At 46.9% G+C, this 19,517-nt stretch overlaps 1 protein-coding gene across 1 annotated transcript in view; it reads right to left on the minus strand.

The window, feature by feature from the left end:
* Positions 1-19,517, minus strand: part of DNAJC13 (DnaJ heat shock protein family (Hsp40) member C13) — a 495,155-nt gene that overhangs the window by 426,111 nt on the left and 49,527 nt on the right. Inside the window, 1 exon segment of the mRNA XM_033929988.1 lies at positions 14,172-14,213. Coding sequence (XP_033785879.1) covers positions 14,172-14,213 — 42 coding nt within the window.

The following is a 19,517-nucleotide window of genomic DNA, read 5'->3' on the forward strand; positions in this document are numbered from 1 at the left end:
AGTAATTTGAGAGCAAAGGTTTTGATCAATGAAAGATAAACGTTTACCACAAAATATCCAAAGGAGAATAGAAATATGATCCTTGGAGTGATCATCTGAGATCTTTCCTTCACATTAGGCACTAATTGATTATGTTAACCTTGGAAGCCAGTGCACCACTGGATTTGTCAGCACAAAAAGATGGTCAAATAGCCTGAACTCATTGGTGACTTCAAAATATCGGAGAAGCATCCTTTTAACATCCAACTTCTTCAGAATCCAGTACTTTTTCTTGGAACCTGTGGGGACTGGAACACTGGCAATCTGACTTCCCGATTGACATGGAATGCCAAAACCACTTTCGGCAGAAAGGAAGGAACAGTGTGTAAAGAGACTCCAGTTTTAGTAAATTTAAGGAAAAGCTCTCTGCAAGATAGCCTGCAACTCTGAGAACCTTCTCACTGAGGTAATGGCCCCCAGAAAAACCGTTTTGAGAGTCAGATTTATCAAGGACTCCTCCTTCAGCAATTCATATAGAACTTAACCAAGCCCCTACAAAACTATGTTAAGATCCCAAGAATGGAATGAAGATTGTACTGGGGGCCTGATACACAGTGCTCCCTTTTAGGAATCTGGCTATGTACAAATGAGACGCCACCATAGATCTGCGGTCTCATGCTCTAAAGCAAAACAGTCCTGCTACTTGGACGCCGATCTTTATGGCACCACTCTTAATCCTAGGCCAATCCATTGGCTTTACAATGTTTGCAATTAATTCATCCAATCAACTTTAATGACCCAGACGAAGTACCGTATTTTCACGCATATAACGCGCGCGTTATACACGATTTTACAAACAGATTATAACCACGCGTGTTATATGCGTGAGCGCGTTGTACAAATTTTTTTTTTACATAGTTTCCCCCCCTGACGTCCGATTCATCACTCCGAAAGACCGCTCGCACCCCCCCAGCCTCCCCCCCCGCATGGAGAAGCTGCCTACCGTTGTTTCCCGATGCCAGTGAGCCCTGCTGCTTCCTCTGCTGGTGGTCTCGCCCCTTCTCTGAGCCCTGCGCTGTTTCCTCTGCCGGCGGTCCCGCCCTTTCTCTGACATCAGACTAGGGGCAGGACTGCGGCAGAGGAAGCAGCGCAGCGCAGGCTCAGAGAAGGGGCGGGACCGCCAGCAGAGGAAGCAGCAGGGCTCACTGGTATCGGGAAACAACGGTAGGCAGCTTCTCCGTGCGGGGGGGGGAGGCTTGGGGGGTGCGAGCGGTCCTTCGGGGTGGGGGTGCGAGCGGTCCTTTGGGGTGATGAATCGGACGTGGGGGGGGCATCAGGCTTTCAGGGTGGGGACAGGACTTCAAGGGGGGGACAGGACTTCAAGGGGGGACAAGACTTCAAGGGGCAGGGCTGGAAAGTGAGAGTCGGGCCCAGAGGAGACTCGGGGCAGGGCTGGAAAGGAGCGTCGGGGCGGCAAGCAGCATGCGCGGTATACGCGTGTGCGCGCTATATAAAAAATTTTTTACATATATTTCAGTTTCCCGCGCACTATACCCGTGTGCGCGTTTTACACAGGTGCGCGTTATATGCGTGAAAATACGGTAATACTCATTAATCAGAAACTGGAGAAAGTTAAACTGTGGCTAGATTCAAATATGTGAGCTCTTAACGTGGAAAAGTCCAAATTAATGATCTTTCCCATCAAAGAAGGTCTGTCGATTCAGGCTCCTCTCAAACTCAACTCCTTGACCATTAAAATTATAAATTCTTTAAAATTACTAGGGATCACCATCGATAGTAAATTTACCTATCATCTTTATATTAGTACCATAGTTCAGCGTTGTTTTCATAGATTGTGAATGATCAAATCTCTTGCTAAACTGTGGGAACCTTCCTCTTTAAACATACTAATTCATTCCCTAGTGATATCATGTATTGATTATTGCAACAACCTTTATAAAGGCATAAAAAAAAAAGAACTAAGACACCTCCAAATTGTGTAAAACACCCCAATAAAAATTATATTTAATGTTAACAAAATACGACCATGTTTCTCCCCTCTTGCGCAAAGCACATTGGTTGCCTGTTGAACACAGAATCTAATATAATAAAATGCTAGGCCGCGCATGCGCACTCCCATCTGCGTGCGTCCGTTTTCCGTGAGATGTAGGGCACCTTAGGTAGGAGTGCGCATGCGCGCTTACGTCACCAGCCGCCGATGCCTCCACAAGCCGGGACCGCAGCCAGCCGCCGATCTCTGTTCCTCCAGCGGGCGGGTGGGGGGGGGATGTCACGGAGGAGAGGGATCGCCGCCGCTCAGCGCCCCCACCGAGGAGCCCAGCAACTTTCCGCCCCGGCTCTTAAACTGACCCGAGTCCTTTGCCGCCCCCCCCCTTCCCTTAGGCCCGACTACCTACCCAGCGATTCAAGCAGCGTGTGCAGCAGTCTTCACACACTGCTTCGGGGCCTTCTACTGCCCTGATTTGCTCTGCCGCATCTCTGATGATGTCATCAGAGACGTGCCAGAGTAAATCAGGGCAGTAGAAGGACCCGAAGCAGCGTGTGAAGACTGCTGCACACGCTGCTTGAATCGCCATGTGTAGTCGGGCCCGCGGGAAGGGAAAGGGGGGTAGAGGAAACGCTAATGCTGCTGTACAGGGAACTGGTGTGGGGGGTGGGAAATGGAGGGGGAGGGAATGCTGCTTTGGACAGACAGACAAAGGAGGAAGGGAGATAGAAAGAAAAGAAGAAAGACACAGGGGCAGGGAGACACATAGAAAGACAAAAGGGACCAGGGACAGAGACAGACAGAAAGAAAGACAGCGGGAGTCGCGTCAGGAGGGGTGCGGGATGCGGCAGAGGGAACTTTTCCAATGGGTGCAACTGGGCGGCTGTCGGGAACCATTGATCAGGGGCAGAGCAAGATAAGTGTATCATAGAGATAAGAAGGAGGGGGGGGGATAAAAAGGAAGGGTCGCCTACTGCTGGACAGGGGAGAAGGAAAGAGGTGCTGATGGACAGGGGGGCTGAAGAAAAAGGAACGGAGGTCTAATGTTGGACAGGGGGAGAAGGAAAGAGGTGCTGCTGGACAGGGGGGAGGTAAAACAAAGGGAGAAGGGCTGCTGCTGCATAAGGAGAGCTGTGAAGGGGTGGTGGTGGACACAGGGGAGGTAAAAGGAAGGGAGAATGGACAAGGGGAGCAGGCAAGGGGTGGTGATGGACAGCCAAGGAAAAAGAAAGACAGAAAAAAAGAAAGCGGCTAAGGAGAGAGAGAGAAAGAAATAAAGACAGACACACACACATATATTCTAGCACCCGTTAATGTAACGGGCTATAAGACTAGTTAGTTATAAAATTCTAATACTTACATTCAAGACACGTCAAAGAAACCAATCTGAATTTATCAATAACTTACTAATTCCCTATTGTCCATCTAAAGCACTTTGGTCTACGACACAAACCCTTCTTGCAGTCCCATCTCTAAAGTATATTAACACGATAAGATCAAATAACTTTGCAGTAACCACGCCATCTCTTTGGAATTCTATTCCTAATTACCTTTGTGAAGAATTATCTCTGCTTCATTTTAAAACAAAGCTGAAAACATTTCTGTTCCAAGATGCATTCAATACCTAATTGCCCTTGCAAGGCCTAAACACTTGCTGACAGCAGTAGGCAACATCTTTCCTCTCCCTGTTGTTTTCTCCTTAATTGTTCTCTTTTCTCAAAATATTGTAGTTCCTCCTCTTTTTCCTTCTGTGACTGTCCATTTTGTCTGAGTTTGTCATGTAGATCTTAATTGTCAAATGCCAACCTTATTTTATATGTTGAAAGCTGTATTTTTATTGTACACCGTTTAGAAGTCTAATTGAGTGGTATAAGAATTTTTAAATAAACTGGAAACTTGAAACTAAGACCAGAGCAGAGAACGGCTCCTCATTAAGGGACATTAAGGTGGGCAGACTAGATGGGCCGTGGGCCCTTATCTGCCGTCTATTTCTATGTTTCTATGTATTTTCCTGGATGCATCAGTGCTGGAAAGTTTCCCAAGCCTTAGCATAGCCAGAGACTATTGTTGGCATTTTAGACCTGAGTAGAGTAGAAATGACTATCTCTGAGTACCTCTTTTGTTCTAATGCCTTGCGCTCAAGAGCCATGCTATAAAAGCAAAGCGATCCGGATCTTCTATAACAGTGGTCTCAAACTCAAACCCTTTGCAGGGCCACATTTTGGGTTTCTAGGTACTTGGAGGGCCTCAGAAAAAATAGGTAATATCTTATTAAAGAAATGACAATTTTGCATGACATAAAACTCTTTATAGTTTACAAATCTTTCCTTTTGGCTAAGTCTTAATAATAATATTGTAATTTATAGCTAAAGAGACATATGATCAAGAACTTGCTTTATTTTACTTTTGTGATTATGATAAACATACCGAGGGCCTCAAAATAGTACCTGGCAGGCCGCATGTGGCCCCCGGCCCACGTGTTTGAGACCACTGTTCTATAACCACTTGACCCTGAAAAAAAATCTGGTTAAACTTGTAGCCTGAGGCCAGGACCTTTCTGAAGACACACTAAATCTGCATACCACAGTCTGTGCAGCCAGTCTGGAGCCAAAAGAATGGCCTTTCCCCAATGGCCTGTGATCCTGTAAAGGATCCGTCCTATCATACACCATGAAGCGAACACATACAACAGCTTGCTCTGCAGCCATGGCTGGACCAGAGCGACCAGACCCAGACCTTCAAACTGACCTTCTAGAACATGAAACCTCAGGAACTTTCTGTGGTTCAGGAATATGGGTATATCCAAATAGGCCACTGTCAAATCCAGAGAGGTTAGGAATTTCCCCAGAATCACTGCCACTATGATAGAACAAACTGTCTCCGTGTGAAAAAGTGCGGAACCTTGAGCGTTTCATTGACATAAGATCCAGAATGGGTCCCCAATCATCTGAACCTTTCTTTGGCATGATGAGAGTATCTGCTCAAGTCTTCAGGTGGCACAGGTTCTATGGTCTGAATTAGAGAATGACACGGGGAGAGATCCCCGCAGTGAGCCGCGGGGAGCCTGCGGTTTGGCTGCGGGCTTCAGAGACTCTATACTCAAATCGCCGCAGACACGGGGAAAAAAGTTTTCACCGCCCGCAGGCGCAGGTGAAAAGATTTGTCCCTGCAGGCCAATGTACCCCCTTCAAAGAACCGCTATTTACCGTGTCTTCACCGTGAGTCTTTGGTCGTGACCGGGTGTCATTTTTTTCCCGGCGGCCATGTTTGTCTTCGCGTGGTCTGTCTCCTCAACCCGACTTGCACGTTGCCGCATTGACTCCGCCCCCTAAGAAGAGGACCAATCGCTACTGCCACACCTGTAATTAAACCTCCTTCGCGGCTTTCTCCTCCCTCTGACGCGTCACTGATGACGCTACTGTTGGGAGGTTTGCTGCTTTCGCTGGGAAAGTCGGAAAGGTTCAGCGGGGGTTCGGCTGGGAGGAGGTTCGGGGGTTCGGTCTGCCTCGGTGCTCCAAGGCCTGGCGCCATTACCTTTTTCGCCCCTCCCGCCCCCCCCCCCCCCCCCCCCCTTGGTACGCTACTGCTCTCCAGCTTTCCTTAGTTTGCCGGTTTTCTTTTTCGGCCTTGTTCTCTGCCGGGTCCTGCCTACTTCCTGTTTTCATGAAGACAGGACCCGACAGAGAGGAAGGCCTGAAGCGGGCAACAGAAGTGAATTGTGAATGCTGCTGCTGCCCGATGAAGTTCAGGACATCGAGGAAGGAGCAGGGTGAAATCGGCTGCTGGCTTGGGGGTGAGGGTAGGGAAAGAATCGTGGAAGTGGAGAAATTGGCACGATGAATTTTGCTTCACCTATATTCACGTTCAATGCTATTTCAATGTTCAATAATGTGTGTTTCTCCATATGTACTGTTTCCTGTGATTTCATGATTGTTATCTAATAGTTTTTAAAATATATATTAATCAGATTCATTTGCATATCCTCTATATATCTACTGCTCTACACCTTTCTTTCTGAATTTCAATTTGTCTGCTAGGTTGTTATGATTTCTTTTGCCTCCCTATGCATTTTGTTCCTTCTATTTCAGCATGAGAATGTGTATGCTATTGGAAAGAGTAGCTCAGCCAGTCTCTTTTACTAAGCCACATTAGAGGTTTCTAGTAGGACTGTTTGTGTGAAAAAAAAAAAAACCAGCTCCGTGCTGAAGTCTGGCTGGATGATTTGTTGTTCATCCACGGGTTAAAAAATAAGGACAATTAAAAGTACATGTCGTGTTTTGTTTTTGTATAGTTATTAACTAATATTTAACTAAGTTTTAAAGTTTTAAAGTTTTACAGAATGTTTCCTTTATACGTAAATAAAGAAAAGTATATAAAATCGTACCCGTTTGAGGCTTTTATGTATGCAGCGGTGACGGTGACGGGGCGGTGAATGGGGTTGCAGTGGCGGTGACGGGGCGGTGAATGGGATGGCAGTGGCGGTGACGGGGCGGTGAAGGGAATGGCGGTGACGGGGCGGTGCAGAGGATGGTGAGACGGGGACGGGGACGGGGCGGTGACGGGGACCAATTTTTTCACCGTGTCATTCTCTAGTCTGAATCTCCAACAACCTATGCACTGTAGCCTCCATCCTATCTTTTTCTGAGCACCCCGCTAGGGAGTCTACAAACCAGTCTGTTAAAGTTCTAGCTTGTAACCAGTCTGTTAAAGTCTGTTAAAATTCTAGCTTGTAACCACTCTGGATGATTTCCAGAACTCAACGGTCCAAGGATATCTGAGCCCAGTCTTGCACAAAGGCTGAGAGCTGTCCCTCCCCTGAAGGAGGAACTGATCCAGACCTGGTGTCATTGTGACATTTTGGAGGCTGAAGCAGGATGGGAACCAGAGATCTGGTTTCGTCTGGGTCTGGCAAACCTCTGTCTGTATCCCTGAAAGGATCTCTGGGAAGTGGCTCCTGAATACTGCTGAGACCACATGAAGCCATGAAATTAGTGCCCTCAGCCTCTAGAGGTTCTGGATCTGATGTCAGGCAAAGATGAGGTTCTGGGTCTGCTGTCAGGCAAAGATTTTGGATGACAATCTGATACACTGGTCACAAGATCATCCAATCCTTTATCGAACAACATTTTTCCTTTGAAAGGAAGTTTGTCGAGAGTAGCCTTGGTGGTGGAGTCACCAGCCCACTGCCTGATCCAAAACATCTGGCAGGCTGAGATCGAATAAGCTGAAGCTTTGCTCATGACTCTGATAATGTCATACAGAGCATTTGCTATGTAATCCACTCCTACTAATAGGAGCTGGGGTAAAGGCTCGTTGCTCTCTTGCTCAAGATTCAGTAACAGGTAGGACAGGCACTTGGCCGCTTTGATTAATACGGCTAAAGCCTCAAATAGCCCCTTGAGAACCACATCCACTCTGCGATCGTGAATATCCTTTAATATCACGCCTCTCTCGCTCAGTAAGGAGATGTGTTTTGTAATCTGCGTTATCAAGGAATCCACCTTGAGCTGAGCGAATAGCTACTGACACTCATGCCATTAGATAAATCCGAGCCATAGTTCTGGCAACTTTATGGGACCCCTCCATAGCATCCAGAGCATCCTAATGCTCCGTGACCAACACATTAATATTAGGATGCCAGGGAAACAAAGATTAGGATCTCACTCTACTCATCATAGAGGACAAAGTAGAGGGGACCTGCTGGGAATCTAAGTTTAACTCCTGAAGTGAATCAGTAATCAGATCCAACAGAGCCGAGGGTCTGAATAACCAGAGAACCGTGGGATCATCCTCCAGAATGAGCCACCACGGGGTTCGACTGTAACCCTGCATCCCCCGACAGGGAGGGTGAATCCTGAGTCAGCAACGGTATAGTAAGAAACGTCTGAATTTCCCTTGGAAAGGTCCCCTAGAGCCTGGCCAGCTGCAGCCAGTGAGGAAGACGCATCCTGGGAGCCCCTGCAATGTCTAATGTGCTTCCAGACTTCCCCTTTGAAGGTTGGCTGTCTTGAAAGGCTCTCCACATCAAATTAACAAATTCCAGAGAAAATGCCAAACCAGGCAGCACCGAGTCTCCTGTAAAGGACTCCAGCTTGCGTCTCTTGGGCTCCAAGGTCTCCGTGCCCCGGGGCTTAGGATGACCTCCATTCCGGGTCCCAAAAAGGAAAATTGCTCCAACAAACAGGCTTCCCACCCATTCTTCAGCCCTAGAGAGCAAAAGGGAGGCTAAGCTGGTTGCTCCCGTCTTCCCTTCACATCCTGCATGGCACATGGTACAAGGACGCTCTTTGGGCAACCATCCAACACACACCTGGCATGAATTAGGGTCAAAAGAGCCCGAGGACTCTATCCCTGCCCGTTTTGAGGCAAAACAAGGTGATTTGAAGTTTCTGGAGAACTTTGAAAAAATAAATTGAGAAATCTAAGATGGTCATCGCAGCAGCATTTTGGCGCCAAGAAAAGACCCAAAACACTGAAAAAAAAATGAAAAAACTAGCAATTTTAGAGGTGGGGGAACATCAAGGAGCAGGCAAGAACCTTCAGAAACAACATTTGCAGACACCCCTCACCCCACCCCCGATTTTACTCATAGACTAACAGCTTTACTCACTGTGACCTTTGCTGGCAATGTGCTGCAGGCTGCCTCAGCTCCAAAAAAATAACTGGATCAGGGAGAAGAAATCATTGCTTCAAACAGAATATCCTTCCAGCACTGAATCTTCAGGCTACCAGTCTGACCGGTATCTGACAGTCTCCAACCCCCGCTGATGCACAAAAAAGGGGGGAGGAGGTAAAACACAGCCAGCACCCTGTGAGACCCTGTTGAGCCCCCTACGGATGCCTAACAGCCGTCACTCAAACCCCTACACATAGTAAGTGAGCAATGCTACCAGGGGATGGCCCCAAGATCCAGAAAGGCTTCTGCAAGTTGGCTAACAGGTATCACAAGGGATTAGCCTGTCAGCTGCAGACCTCAGTCTGCTTCTCTTCCCTGCAGGTAGAACTGAATCCTTAACTAGAGGAGCTCTTAGCACCAAAAGATGAAGCAAATACACAAAAAAACTGCCCAAAAATAAATAAGCAGAGCAGATCAGAAACACTCCTTCCAGCTCTTGTGCAGAAGGAAAAAACTGTAGGGGGCATATTTCTTTTATGAATTCCTCCCCCCCCTTTTTAACTTTTATCCTTACTCTCTTTTTAAAATTTAGTATTATAAAACTGTTGATAGACTGTATATCAAGTACAAAATAAACTTGGAACCCTCTGTGAAGTAGGAGGGATTCAAAAACTAGAGTGGATTCCTTCTGCAAGGCTCGCAAGCACTGGGACTTACTCATTCAGGACACATCTATTGCACTAGAAAAAGAGATTATGTCATACTTTGATAATATATTTTCCAGTAGATAGGTGTGTTCTTCTGGATAAGCAGGTTATCTCCCCATGGCCACAAGCCTTCTGCAGAAGGAATCCACTCCAGACAAAGACAGGGGGGGGGGAAGTCACTGCTTGCCCTGGATTGGTAGTATGGTACTAGTGACCTGGATTGGCCACCATGAGAACAGGCTACAGGGCTTGATGGACCATTGGTCTGACCCAGTAAGGCTATTCTTATATTCTTATGATGTGTCTTCGAATAGGTCATAATCTCTGGTTGCAGGTGCTCCCAGACCTCCTTTCGCAAGGTCCCCAGTATCCAGATTGCTTTGCTCTTATGGCATGGCTCTTGAATGTGAAGTGTTAGAGTGCAAAGGTTATTCAGAAGTGATCATTGCCACCCTTCTCAAATCTAAGAAGTTGACTATAGTCTCCGCCTATACTAAAGTATGGAAGACTTTTCAGCATTAGTGTGTCCAAGAGCATGTGGAACTATTTTCAGCTCCAGTTTTAGTGGTGTTAGCTTTTCTCCAAGTCGGCCTTGACAAGGGGCTCACCGTGACTTCCCTTCGGGTTCAAGTTGCAGGCCTCGGGACCGTAGACCTACGCTGGCATCTCATTCAGACATCGCCAGATTTCTGAAGGGTGCTCTCCGAATCAGACCTCCAATCAAACCACTTTTTCCCTTCATGGGACCTTAACATGGTTCTGCGAGGTCTCTCGAAAGCTCCGTTCAAACCACTGAAAGAGGCATCCCTCTTGAACTTGATGCTAAGGCGGTTTTTCTGGTAGCTGTGACCTCAGTGAGACGAGTCTCAGAGCTCCAGGCTCTATCTTGTAGAGAACCTTTCCTTAGAATCTTGGGAGACTGGAGTTTCCCTATGCACTGATCCTTCAGGAGCTTGTCCAAACCTTTCTTAAAACCAGCTGCACCACGGTCTGCGAGGCCAATCTAGAGCCACCAAAATGACCTTTCCAGGATGACCAGCAATCCGTTGAAGGACTTGATCTATCATGAGTCAGGGAGGAAAGTCGTGTAAACAGCAGACCCTGAGGCCACGGCTAGACTAGAGCATCTAGACTCTTGCTTCCGGGCTTGTATCTTCGACTGAAGAACCTGTCCACTTTTTTGTTCTTCGCCATTGCCAGGAGGTCAAATCATAGGTGACCCCAGCACTGAACAATAGCCTGATAAGCTGTCAACAACAGTGGCCACTTGCCTGGATCCAGAGTCTGTCTGAGGAAGTCGGCTTGAACATTGTCCACTCCTGTGACATGTGCTGCAGATAGCGCTTGCAGATGATGTTCCAACCAACTGAATAGCATGCGGGCCTCCAGACACAGAGGTACACTCTTTGTTCCACCCTGGTGACTGATATATGCCACCACTGTAGCATTATCGGAGAAGACCCTGACCACTTGACCTTCCAGAGTCTTACAATTTCATCAAGGCTAGCCGAATGGCACGCAGCTCCAGCCTGCTGATTGAACACTTCCTCTGAGAGGGCAACCAATGCTCTTGAATCGGATGGTTGCAATGAGCTCCCCAGCCAAGGAGACTGACATCTGTCAAGACGATCACCCAAAAATCTATCCAAAGAGGCATGCCCTTGGATAGGGACTGAGAGCAGAGCCACCAATCCATGCTGGACCGAGTCTCCAGAGTCCTAGGTAGAGACTTCTGTAAAGAGTCCATTAGTGGAGACCAGCACGATAGTAACGCAGCATGGAAAGGATTCAGCCCAAGGTAACACATCCGTGTGCCACCATGGAACTCAGGACTTGAAGACAGTCTCATGCTTGACAGAGCTGACTTGTCAAGGACACGCAAAATCTGAGAGCAAAGCTTCTGTCTGCATGCCTCTGGAAGATAGATGCAGCCGACAGCTGTGTCAAACAGAGCTCCCATGTACTCGAGGGATTGAGTCAGAGTCAAATTGCTCTTTTGGTAATTCACAATTCAACCCAGGTTCTCCAGGACTCGTATCATCTAATCTACTGTGCGCTGACCCTCAAACAACGAGGGAGCCCTGACCATCCAGGTACGGATGTACTTGCAGCCCCATCTTTGGTAGGTAAGCTGCTACCACAACCATCACTTTGGTGACAGTGCGAGGAGCTGTCAACCAGGCCGAAAGGCAGAGCTGAGAATCGATGATGATTCTCCAGGACGTGAAACCTGAGAAACCTTCTATGGTCTGGGAAAATAGGAATATAGGAAAAGTAGGAATAGGAAAAGTAGGCCTCCATCAGATCCAACGAGGTTAGGAACTCTCTCAAATCACTGCCGCTATGACAGATCGAACTGTCTCCATGAGACAGTATGGAATTCTGAGCACTGCATTTTCGTAAGGTCCAGAATGGGCCTCCAATCATCGGAGCCTTTCCTTGGCACAATGAAGTATATAGCCTGTTACTGTTGATTTATCTCGCAGATAACAAGAGAGGAGTAGTAGTGGTAGTATTTTAATTTGCACAAGAAGATTGTATTTCATAATTATGAGTGGCCATTACTTTTTGCATTAAAACAGGAGTGTTTGTTTTAGATTGTATAAGTCATATATGTATGAGAATAAAATCTCAATAAATAATGTACATTATATTCATTGCATACAAAGTTGTGTTTATGTGAATATTTCTAGAGAAGGGGGTCCATAGCTTTCATCAGATTCTTAAAGGGGTCCGTGACTCAAAAAAGGTTAAGAATCACTGCGTTAGAGGCTCTAGGTCTTCTGTCAGGCAGAGTCTTGGGACAATTGTCCTCTAGAGTTCATGAGGTTGTCCAGACCCTTACTGAATAACAATTGTCCCTTGAAAAAGAGTCTACTGAGTGTAGCTTTAGATGTGGAAGCTCCAGCCCACTGTCTAATCCAGAGTATTCTACGAGCAGAGACTGAACAAACTGATCATTTACCCATGACACGAATAATGTCATAGAGCGTCCACTACATATTCCACACCAGATAAAAGGAGCTGAGAGGGTGGTTCACTACCTTCATGCTTCAAAGTACACAGCCTGGAAAGACAGACATGTGTAACAAAGGACACTGCTGAGGCAGCTTTGACTCCTAAAGCCACCGCCTCAAAAAGCTTCTTGAGAACCACATCTACTTGGCAGTCCTGCATATCCTTGAGCACCACACTGCCTTCACTCGGAAGGGAGGTGCACTTAGTAACCTGTGCAACCAAGGAATCCACTTTAAGCACTCCTGTGCCATAGGATACAGCTAAGACATTGCTCTCGCTATCTGCAGAGACCCTTATGGAGAATCCCATTGCTCCAAGATATTAATGTCCAGATGCTAGGGAAATATAGAGGACCGAACTCTCACTCCACATATGAGGGAGGAGAAGGCAGAAGGAGCTGGCTGGGAGTCTAAATTTAACTCGTGCAAAGACTTTGAAATGAGATCCGGCATGACAGTGGGCTTAAATAAGCACTGAACCATGGGGTCATTTTCAGGATCCAAAGCCATAACAGAATCTAAGATGCCAGCCTGCGATCCAGGCTCCTCCGCTACGGGAGGCGCATTCGTGGACAATAAGGGAATAAGGAGAGTATCATCATCATCCATAGCCCCTGCAAAAAGGTCTCTCAAGTCCTGGACATTGGCAGACTGCGAAGTAGATGTCCCTTGGGGAGCTATGCCCTGACATATCAAGTCTGAGATGCAGTTGGGTCCTCAAAGAAGGAGCACAGCTCTCCTAAAAGGCTTTCCACATTAAATTGATGAATTCTGAAGAGAAAACCATACCAGGAAGCAAAGAGTCACCCTGAGATGAGTAGTTTGCATTTCTTGGGCTGCAGAGCACCCATGTCCTTTTGTGCAGAACAGTCATAGTTTCCAGGCCCTGAAAAAAGAAAAGTGCATCCCAGCGGGCTAGCCACCCTTTCAACTAGTTGAGAACGCATACGGGAGGTTAAGCTGGCTGCTCCCACCTCCCCGTTCCATGCTGCATGGCATGTGGTGCAAGGTCACTCCTGAGATGCAGAATTTGCACAACCCTAGCATTGAATTGGGATAAGAAAGCCCAAGAACTCCATCCCAACAAGTTTTAAGGCAAAAAAGCAGATTTGGGGTTGCAGGAAACTTGCTAAAAATCCAAGATAGCCACTGTCAGAATTTTGGCACTTAAGAATCACTAACACCCCCCACCCCACAATTACGTAATACCGCACGTTAAACCGCTGGCTGCGCTAGCCGCTAACGCCTGCCTTGAGCAAGCGGTAGTTTTTTGGCCAGCGCAGGAGTTAGCGCGTGATTAAAAGTCATGCGCACTAACCCCGCTAGCGCGGCTTGATAAAAGGAGCCCTTAGTTTGTTTCTAATCTATCAATAGTAGGGTGTTACACAAACCCTCTATTTTCACTTCATTTCTTTAGAAAGGTCCTAGGAATTATTATGAAAATTACGGCTACTCATAGCCAAATCAATGTGTTGTGTAAGGATCTGTATTTTTTATCAGTTGATGAGGCAAAGACAAAAGGAACATTAAATAAGTTTACAAAGATTAAACAATGAGCCAGAGTTATTTGTAGTGCACTACAGTGTATACGAAGGGCTATTAGGAGACTTCAACACCAGTACTATCACCAGGGCAAAAATGCTCCAACACTGAAATTGCAGATTACACGATATGTTTAAAAATATGAACACACTTCACTGAGAGATCCTACAGTTCCTAGGCTTCTAAGGTTAAAGTACCCAAAAACCTGAAAATGAAGTGTCAATCAGAGGGTTTGCTTTTTGTGACATTTACCAAACAGGTAAATCAAACATGGAACTGACAAAGATAAGCAAAATACTTACCCTTCCTGTGATTTTTCCTTCAGCAAAGTCTGTTCTGAATCGCTGGGGGAAAAAAAATGAAATTAAAAACTTGCAGAATGAAGTTTAAATGCGATACTGACCTATGCAGAAGTTCTCATAAAAATTATTAGCAAAAATTTTTTTACAGCAGATCAAGACCTGAACAGTCACACTCATTATCAATTCATAATTAAACCAACAACAAAAGTGATATAAAATACTTGATCCTGATCTTTCTTTAGTATTTCTGGGACACAGACCATATAAGTCCATCTAGCATTATCCTTACATTCAAGCCACTGGAACTGCTGTCAAATTCCACTTCAGCCCACCCCAAATTATCTTGCCACTGACTGTTTTCAAGTGTGCCTGGCACTGGCCTTAGTTCTTTACAGCCAGAGTTGCCATCCAAGCATCAGCAACACATCAACAAATGTGTTCATTTAAGTTTTGGTTTTTTATACATTGTTTGAAATGTTTGTATGCAAATGCCAGAAGCCTAAAAAGCGTAGACTTAGAGGAGACATGATAGAAACCTTCAAAATCCTGAAGGGCATAGAAAAGGTAGACAGGGACAGATTCTTCACACTGTGGGGAACCATAAGTACAAGGGGGCACTCGGAGAAATTAAAAGGGGGCAGGTTTAGAACAAACGCTAGGAAGTTCTGTTTTACCCAGAGGGTGGTGGACACGTGGAACGCGCTTCCGGAGGCCGTGATAGGACAGAGCACATTACAGGGCTTCAAAGAAGGTTTGGATAGATTCCTAGACGATAAGGGGATTGAGGGGTACAGATAGGAGTTGAGGTAGGTTATAGGAATAGTCAGGGACCACAGCACAGGTGATAGACCTGAAGGGCCGCTGCGGGAGCGGACCGCTGAGCAGGATGGACCTCTGGTCTGACCTGGTGGAGGCAAATTCTTATGTTCTTATGTTCTAAGAAACAAGATAGGAGAGTTGGAATATATTGCACTAAATCAGGGGTCTCAAAGTCCCTCCTTGAGGGCTGCAATTCAGTTGGGTTTTCAGGATTTCCTCAATGAATATGCATGAGATCTATGTGCATGCACTGCTTTCAATGCATATTCATTGGGGAAATCCTGAAAACCCAACTGGATTGCACCCCTCATGGAAGGACTTTGAGATCCCTGCACTAAATGAAAAGATATAATAGGCATTCTCTGAGACCTGGTGGAAAGAAGATAACCAAAGGGACACTGTCATACCAGGGTACAAGCTACATCTTACCGATAAGGTGGATTGAATCGTGGAGGCCTAGCGTTATATGTTAAGGGGAGCCTTAATTGACTGAAAATTCTACATGAGCAGAAACACACTTTGGAATCCCTATGGGTAGGGTAGAAGGGGGGAAAGAATAGTGATAGGAGAGTACTAGTGCTCACCTGACCAAGATGAGCAGACAGATGCTGAAATGTCATCAGAAATTAGGGAAGCTAATCAACTGGATAACACAATAATAATAGGTGATTTCAACTACCCCGATACTGACTGGGTGAATGTAACATCAGGGCATCCTAGGGAGATAAACTTCCTTGCTTTATGGAGCAGCTAATTCAGGAACTAACAAGAGGTGAAGCAATTCTAGATCTAGTTCTTAGTGCAGCACAGGAAATGGTGCAGGAGGTAAAGGTGCTGAGGCTGCCTGATAACAGTGATCACATGACCAGATTTGATATAGTCCTTGGAATAAGTTTCACAGGAAATCCAATACAGCACTTAACTTCAAAAAAAAGTTTTTACCGTATTTGCTTGCAGCGCAAACTTCTTTTCAAGGTCTCTCTTTGCCTTCCTTATTAGCACCTTGCATTTGACTTGATATTCCTTGTGCTGTTTACAATTATTTTCAGTCTGATTCTTCTTCCACTTTCTTTTGGCTCCAATAGCTTCCTTCATCTCACTCGTTAACCACACCGGTTGCCATTTGGTCTTCCTTCCTTCTTTTTTAAAACATGGAATATATCTAGACTGGGTTCCAGGATGGTATTTTTGAACAACATCCATGCCTGATGTATATTTTTGACCTTTGCAGCTGCATGTCTAAGTTTTTTTTACCATTTTCCAAGTTTTTCTATACCATTCTCCATTGTCACTTTTTTTTTTTTTTTTTTTTTTTTTAATAAAGTGCTGTTCTGTTGGATTTCCTATGCATGTAGTGAAACTCTAGAATTCATTGCCAGAGAATATGGTGAAATCCGTTGGCTTAGCAGGGTTTAAAAAAAGGTTTGGATACTACTGCGGTCCCTAATCGTCGGGCTCAGGATGGTAGGGAGCTCCCCTCCTTCTGTCAGTTCTTGGAGTTGGAGGACGTTTGGAGGATTTTACACCCGACTGAGAAAGACTTTACTCATATGTCACGGGCGCATTCCACGCAGTCCCGTATTGACTACTTGCTTCTTTCACGGGCTGTTTTTTCTCAGGTGGAGTGAGCGGAGATTGGTCCCTACGCGATTTTGGATCACGCTTGGGTGTGGTTGGAGTGGACGCCCCCGGGGCAGTCCTCACAGTCCTGTCAATGGAGATACCCTCTTTGGCTTGGCCAGGACCCCAAGTTCTATGATTCGTTGGTGGCGCGCTGGAAAGATTATTGCTTTCATAATGATCAGCACAGGGAGGACCCTGTTCTTTTTTGGGAAACCGCTAAGGCGGTTCTCCGTGGGCATATTATTAGTTATGTTTCGCAAGCGAAGAGGAATCGGGATCGGGAAATTCTTCGTTTGTCCCGGCTGCTGGGGACTCTTCGTCGAGCGTATGGCCGTCAGCCCACTGATGTCAACCGGCAGGCCTTGTTGGACGTGCAGGTCGCTTTGAATGAGAAACTTCACCAGCGGGCAGCTAAGAGTCTGGCCTATTACAAATATCGTCTTTATGCTTATGGTAACAAATGCGGTCGCCTCTTAGCTCGTTTGATTTCTCACAGAGAGAGCAGACAGAAAATAGTAGCCCTTACATCTTCGGACTCCAGGCCTATTACGGCTGATGCGGACATTTGTCAGGCTTTTCGGGACTATTATGCTGAGCTATATGCAGAGCCTTCGGCGCACGGTCTCCCGGGGGAGCTGTATTTGGACTCTTTGGATTTACCTGGTTTGGACCCGGCCCAGTTGGAGACGCTGAATGCTCCATTGTCAGAAGCGGAGGTGGATTCGGTTATTCGTCAAAGCCCGACTTTGAAGACGCCGGGCCCTGACGGCTTTCGGGCGGAATTTTATAAGTTGTTGCGGGTAGATATTGTCGCGCAGTTTACGGCTATGTTCAATGTCATGGTGGATGCGGAGGCTATGCCGGCTTATCTTAACTTGGCTCAAATCATAGTTCTGCCTAAGCCGGGGCGTGACCCCGCCAGGGTGGAATCCTATCGCCCTATTTCCCTGCTCAATTGTGAGCAGGGAAGATCTTGGCTAAGGTTCTGGCCAATCGATTGGCTGGTGTTCTTCCTGAGCTTCTTCATGAGGCTCAGGTTGGGTTTATGCGGGGCCGTTCGGTCGAGAAGAATTTGAGACGCATTCTGGCCTCTTTGGAATTTTGTGCACGCCGCCAACTGCCTTCGCTTATGGTCAGCTTTGACGCAGAAAAAGCCTTTGTCCGGGTGCGTTGGGATTTTTTATTTGCCACCTTGGCCAAGTATGGGTTTGCGGGCCGTTTTGTTTCGGCGTTGAGGGCCTTGTATGCTTCTCCAACAGCGGCCCTTATGGTGAACGGTTGCAGCTCTTCGTTGTTTGATATCTCCTGCGGAACGAGACAGGGTTGTCCTTTGTCCCCGCTTTTGTTTATTCTCACTTTAGATCCCCTGTTGCGTGCGATCCATTTGACTCCTGAGGTGCAGGGGGTTTCTTTTGGTTCCCTTTGTTTTAAGGTGGCGGCTTTCGCGGATGATCTCTTTGTTCATCTTACGGACCCGCAGCGCTCGTTGCCGGCGTTATTGGAAACGATTCAGGAGTATGGGGACTTCGCGGGTCTTCGTCTGAACTTGGGGAAGTCGGAGGCTTTGTCCACTTCGCCTGCCTTGCGGAATAACTGGGGGGCTTCATTTCCGCTGCGTTGGGCGACGGATTCCTTTTGTTATCTAGGGATTCGGCTCACGGCTTCTCTTGGTCGTCTTTATTCTTTGAATGTCGGGGCGCTTTTGGATAGCACGTCGCAGCAGTTAGATCGTTGGAAGGATTTCCCCCTTTCTTTGTTGGGGCGCGTGGCGGTGATTCGAATGGTCATTTTTCCCCAGTGGCTCTACGTACTCAGGATCCTCCCACTGCGTCTTCTCAAGAAAGACTTGCGGAGCCTGCGACGGGTTTTGGCTAGGTTTTGTTGGCGTGGGAGGAAACCTCGGTTGCGTTATGATCTACTGGTGGGGGGGTGGCAGCAGGGAGGTTTTGGTATTCCGAATTTTGGTTTATATAATATAGCATGTCTTTTGCGACATCTTAAGGATTGGTTGTTTGGGGATTCTCAATATACCCCCACCTCGCTTGAGACTCTTCTGTACGCCCCGTATTCTCTCCTTGCCTTGCTTCACATGCCTGGGGGGGGCCTTGCCACGGGAGGTTCGGGGCTCAATTCTTTTGGCTTCCATGCGTGGGAGGGTCTGGTTAGGCGCCTGGGGGGGGACCCGCGGGTGTCTTCTCTGTTGCCCCTGATGGGCAATCCGGATTTTGTACCTGGCTCGGACAATTCGAGTTTCCGTCGTTGGAAAACGTTGGGATTTTTTTTGGTAGAACATCTGCTGACCGTCGATGGGGACCTGAGAACTTTAGCGGATTTGAGGGAGCGGTTGGGGTGATGCTGGGGGGACACTTTCGCTTACTGTCAAGTTAAACATTATATTCTCACGCTTCCCCGGATTGCCCTTCAGCACCCGTTGGGGGCTCGTATTAGGGATCTGTATGCCCAGGTTGAGCCTTTTCAGACTTCGGTGTCCGCTTTATATCGGGCTTTGCTTCCTTTTAAGGCTCCTAGGAACTGTCTGGGGGTTCAGGATAGCTGGGCCTCGGAACTCCATCTGGACCTTGCTTCTTGGGAGGTTTCCCAGAATCTGGCGGGCTTGCCGCGTTTAATCCGATGAGCCGTGTTGCAGGAATGTTATGCTCGTATTTTGTATAGAGGGTATATCACCCAAGCTCAACTATTTAAATTTGGTGGTGTTGCTTCTCCCCTGTGTCTCAAATGTGGTCGGGATCCGAACACGTTTGCACATGCTTTGTGGAATTGGTGTACTCAGGCTTTTTGGGCTGAGGTTATCTCTTATTTGAGCTCGCTTTTGGAGACGTCGGTAGAGTGCACGGTTGAGCAGGTGGTACTGGATTTACCGGGAGCTTTTCGTTCCTTGCTTCC

This window comes from Geotrypetes seraphini, chromosome 2 (assembly GCF_902459505.1).
Source record: "Geotrypetes seraphini chromosome 2, aGeoSer1.1, whole genome shotgun sequence".
Taxonomy (NCBI): domain Eukaryota; kingdom Metazoa; phylum Chordata; class Amphibia; order Gymnophiona; family Dermophiidae; genus Geotrypetes; species Geotrypetes seraphini.